The 5115-nt window shown below is 53.8% G+C and overlaps 1 protein-coding gene across 1 annotated transcript; it reads right to left on the bottom strand.

Moving 5' to 3' along the window:
* Positions 1-711: 711 nt before the first annotated feature.
* On the bottom strand, positions 712-4542 carry LOC112113536 (voltage-dependent L-type calcium channel subunit alpha-1S-like; the record flags this gene model as incomplete). The annotated part of the gene is made up of 3 exons (XM_026646938.1): positions 712-808; positions 3045-3172; positions 4383-4542. Coding segments are annotated over 3 exons (385 nt in total), but the record flags the coding sequence as incomplete, so codon positions are not given.
* Between the last annotated feature and the right edge of the window lie 573 nt (positions 4543-5115).

The raw sequence follows: 5115 nt of genomic DNA, 5'->3' as shown, positions 1-5115 counted from the left end.
CTCCAGAATCCACAGCTGGTTTAAAATGGCAAAACTGCCTTGAACTCCGACCCAGGAACTGGGTGGCTTTGTTAACGCTTTGATGGCATGAGTCAGAAATGTCTCCCATGCTCTGTGGAGAATGAGCGGGTGCAGGAAAAAGTGCCGCCCACTCTCCCTGCTCCCTCTGCAGCCCCCGGCTTTTGGAGAGCTGCCCCCTGCGGACAACGGTACACGTTCCCCGCTGAGGAGTTTGGACTCCCACCATAAGAGCTTTCATGCAGCTACAATGGGACCCACCGAAGCTGAAGAAGGGACTGGTCCCCAACCCCAGACCTGAACATGGGGACACTAGAGCTGAGCCGTGCAGCTTGGACCCATCTCTAGCTGAGATTTGTGTCTGACCAAGAGCTTCGGGGTCTTCTCAGAGGCGGGGACCTCTGCCTTGTATTGGACTGACTGTACCATGGGGGATTATAATTCAGGAAACCTGAAGTGTGTCCGCCCGTTTAAATTGTCTCGCTCCCCCCAAAAGCCTCCTTCTCCATTAAACACTTGATATCAGATCATGAGGATACACAAAACCAACCCTGGATTTCTCCCCAGCCCCTTTTGGTGGGAGCTGGGGAACCCAGAGGCTGCAGGCTGTGCTGGAGGGAGGGGGCCGGGACTGGGATAGAGCCGTCCAGCATGTCAATCATGGAACCTTTCCCTTTGCAAAGGGGTTGTTACCTTGCAAGCCACGCGGTGCGGACAGAACTTCCCAAAGCCCAGGGGAGGCTGGATGCGTCTCAGCAGGGTCACCACATCCAGATGTTTGATTCTTCCCCTGCAGGAGTCAAGAGACAGCTGTGCTTTACCCATCTGCTCCAGTGGTAGAATTGCAAACCCTGGCTGGGGGTGGGGAGTTAATTGGCTTGGGGGGCAGGAGCTCAAGGTCCGATCTGTGGCTCAGCCACTGACTGCCTGTGTGACCTTGGGGAAGTCACTTAGGCCCAGATTTTAACGGTATCAGACGTTGCTCCGCTGAGTGATGCAACACCGAACTGATTCAGGAGCCAAAGGCTCGTTTCCAAAGGGATATAGATGCTGGCAATGGGATTTTTGGCTCTTCACGGCCTAAATCTCTTTTGAAAATGAACCTTAGGCTCCTAAATCAATTAGGCATTGCAAAACTCAGTGCAGCAATGCCAAAAACCTTGAAAAATCTGGGCTTTAAGTCTGTCTGTACTTCAGTTTCTCCATGTAGCAGGGTGGACACCCGCTCCTGCCCTGAAAGGCTTGAAATCAGCCCTGAAGGAGGGCTGCAGGGGTAAAAGCAGCCCTGGAGAGGGCTGCAGCTCTAAAAGCCGGGCTGATTGGGGAAGTGGCCGTAGCTGAGCCACACCCCAATCAGGCCACAGCTGGCCTGTATTAGAGGTTGGGAGCCAGGAGCTCAGGAGTCTCTTTCTGCATTCAGAGAGAGAAGGGCCTGGCTGCAGGGAGGTTAACAAGGTATCTGGAGTGGAGCAGAGCTGGGGAAAGGCCAAGGGAGCCAGGGAGGCTCCGGCCTAGGAAAGCCCCAGGCTGCAGGCCTGGTAAGGCCTATTAGGTACTGGGTTGCAGGGGGCAGCCCGTGGGTAGGCAGAGGCAGCAGGTCCGAACCCCTTTGCCTGTGATGAGTGGCTGATACTGCAGTCTGCCCCAGTGAACTGGGGCTAGATGGAGACTGGGCAGTAGCCAAGACTGAGGCGAAGTAGGGATAGTGGGTGGGGGTTCCCCTGGGAGGGGGAGACCCAGAACTGTGGGGTACTGCCAGGGGGCAGCACCCAGAGAAAGGGGCACCGGGGTCCTGGGAGGGACACGGGGCCAGTGGCAAGGCGGATCACCGGCCTGCAGAGGACGCTCCAAGGCTGGCAGAGTTAATTCCCGAGGACAACCAGCAGGAGGCGCCGCAGGGGTGAGTCCCGCACTGCTACACTCCATCTCCAACATGGACACTTCTGTGCTGCACAGACTGGCGTGAGAGTAAATTCATTAATGTAGGCAAGGCCCCCAGGCACTACAGAGATGGGGGGCAGAGAAGTATGTAGGTAGACAGATAATTTTGGCACTGATGGGGTTTCATATTGCTGGCCATTGTAGAATGACACTACAGTGCTGACATATTATGTCACTGGGGACTGGAAGCTCCCAAGTCTAGAATCCAGCTGGGGGCAGTTTGGGGGCCTGCGTTAAATGAGTTGGTGTGTCTCAGGCCAGTTCTTAACAGGTCTCAGAAAGCCACTGTTATAACTAGCACCTCGGATGATCATCTCAGCAGGGCTTTAGAGCCATAAGCCAAAAGAGCCCACTGTGCTCATCCAGTCTGACCTCCTTGTAGGATATGTAACATGTAGCATGTATATTTTTGGTGTTGGGGCATGGTCTGGCAGGGAGGGAGAACAGCTGGGCGAAAAGATGAGCCAGCAACCTGATCAGCTTAACAATTGGGTCAGCAGTTCGATCAGGTGAACATCTTGGTCAGCAACCTCGTCAGGAAACAACTGACTTAGCCAGCTAATCTCGGCTAGGCAGGAAAGTGTTTATACAGTATATAATGAATAACTTTGTAACAATGTATTCAAGGCGAGTACCTGAACCTGGGGGTGCGCCTGTTTGGCCCTGTTTCGGTGGCCTGATCACTCACTGAAGCAGTGAAAAAATGACATTCTTTTTCAAGCTCAAGGGCCTGTCTGTGAACCTGTGCGTTCTGGGTAGCGGGGAATAGAACTGGTCAACGCTCCTGTATAATACTGGCCAGAGAACTTGCCCCAAATAATTCCTTTTGAACTAATGCACATCTTGAAAAACGTACAGGCTTGATTTAAAAGTTGCCAGCACTGGAGAATCTGCCACAGTCCTTGGTATTGACGCTACCCGTGCTATGGCTGAGCTGTGGATAAATAGGGGACTTCAGTCCCACAGGCTGCCAATCCAGCACCTTCCAGCTGTGCTAACTTCTCTCAGCCTTTTAAAGAAATAATCCACTGGCCTCCCTGGCTGCCACTCAGACCCAGGCCAGCCACAGACCAGTGCTCACTCACTTGGCTTCCGGGTCGTATTCTGCCCAGATTCTTTTGAATTCGTCCAGATGGTGAGGACCCAGGATGGACCAGTCCCGCGTGAGGTAGTCAAAGTTGTCCATGATGACAGCGACAAAGAGGTTGATAATCTGGCAAGAGAGGAGCGTACGTGAAGGGGACCAGATGCGGAGCCAGATCCTCAGCTGGCACAAAGCAGCTCCCAATGAAGTCAGCTGAGCGTCTGTCCCACAATGCACCAGAGAGGGCAGGACATGAGGTCTCCAAATGTGAAGGACTTATATAAAATGACAGCACACGGCCTGGTGCCCTGCTATCTTCCCTGTGCTCTAAACTGCTACTGGTTGGTCTCTTCTGACAAATTACACACTTTGTACAAAATTCTCCTCTCCAACCTGCCTGCTAGATCTCAGCCCTGATATCCTCGTTCAGACATTCTCTGTCTTCTCCCTGGGGGACCCATCGTGCAGGGACCAGGCCTGCTGTGTGGATTAGGGAGAATTTGGTCCTTACATCGATACGCAATGGGCAGCCAATCCAAGCCGGAGAGCGTTTCACAGCCTGTCTAGTAGAACTACTGCATGGAGAACACACTAGAGGGTCGTTTTTACATGCCTCGCTCTCACCAGAGCAAGACCCAACCCAGGACCCATGTGCCCCACAGGATCCCAGGCTGAAAAAAGAGGGTGAAAAGGGTCAGTGGATGGATCCCCTCATGCAGGGGCTGAGTGAGGGCCAAGCAGAGAGGGTTTCCTGAAGCCAGCAGAGTCTGCAGCTACCGTTGGGCAGGGAACAGACCTTAGCTCCCTGGAAATATTTCATACCCAGCCAGTAAAACCTGTGACAACCACAGGCGAATCCTCCCCTTGCCCCCGCAACACGGATGCTGACATTTGTCCTCAATCCACATGGCAGCCCATTCATGTCAACCCCTCCAGCGTGACTGTGGGTAGCTCAGTGGCTTGCCAGGGGGTGGGCTCTGGAGGGTGGAGGACAGTGCCTCCTGGTGACTGAGTTCTGGAGCAGCACTGGTATTTTTCTTCCCAGCCTTCCTTCTGCCACTGGCGAATGAAGCGTGCTATACCCTCAGCCTCGCAGGAAGCGGGGTGGCAGCTGCACATTGCAGAACACCCAGAACCCTTTGGACCCTGCTGGACTGCTCTGGACTGCCCCGGACCTGGGGTGCCATGGGAGAGCTCATGGGAGAAAGCCTTGGCATTTGCTCTCTGGTTGGTCCCCGGCTGGCACAATCCTATGGCCTCCACTTTCACCCTTCTCCTGTTAAGGACAATGAAGGGACCGGGAGCTAAACACCAGGGGATCCGGAATCAGGAGCCGTACCAGGAAGGCGCAGAGCATGTAGAAGCTGATGAAGTAGAAGTAGGCGAAGCCTGTGCCACAGGTGTACTCCTCCCCTGGGGTCCAGTCAGACTCGGGGTCACACTTTTTCCCGTAGCTGCAGGCCAGCAGGATCTCCTGCCAGGCCTCGCCTGTCGCACACCTAGGGAGAAAGGGAGAATGCCAGCTAGGCTCTGCAGGGAAGGGCTGCCATGCCCAGGAAGTATGGGATGAGATTAGCTGAAAGGGAGCAGGAGCTAGGGGTTACAGCAGGGGCCGAGAATCAATATTATTGGGTGCTAGTCCCAGCTGTGGATGGGCAGGGGACTAGGCGTCCGGACTCCCGGGTCCTAGCCCCCGCTCGGGGAGGGGAGTACGATGCAGCAGGTAAAACGGGACTGAGTCAGGACTCCTGGGTTCAATCCCTGGATCTGGGAGAAGAGTGACGTCTAGCGGTTAGAACAGAGGAGTGGAAGTCAGGGCTCCAGTCAAAAGTATTTCATTTCTGAAACATCGAATGTTAGGGACAATTTGGTCCTTACATCGATACACGATGAGCAGCCAATCCAAGCTGGAGAGCATTTCACAGCCTGTCTAGTAGAACTACTGCATGGAGAACACACCACTTCATTTCCACAACGTGGAAACAAACCTAACCTAAGCTGACGAGGAATTAAACATTTTTAAAGTTTTGATTCAAATAATTTGGAAACGTTGCCATGAGAACTGGTGTTGA

The sequence above is a fragment of the Terrapene carolina genome, unplaced genomic scaffold, assembly GCF_002925995.2.
Source record: "Terrapene carolina triunguis isolate 2854851 unplaced genomic scaffold, T_m_triunguis-2.0 Scaffold49405, whole genome shotgun sequence".
In the NCBI taxonomy this organism is placed as follows: domain Eukaryota; kingdom Metazoa; phylum Chordata; order Testudines; family Emydidae; genus Terrapene; species Terrapene triunguis.
Note: the sequence above shows the minus strand (reverse complement) of the source record. Positions and strands in the feature narration are given on the sequence as shown.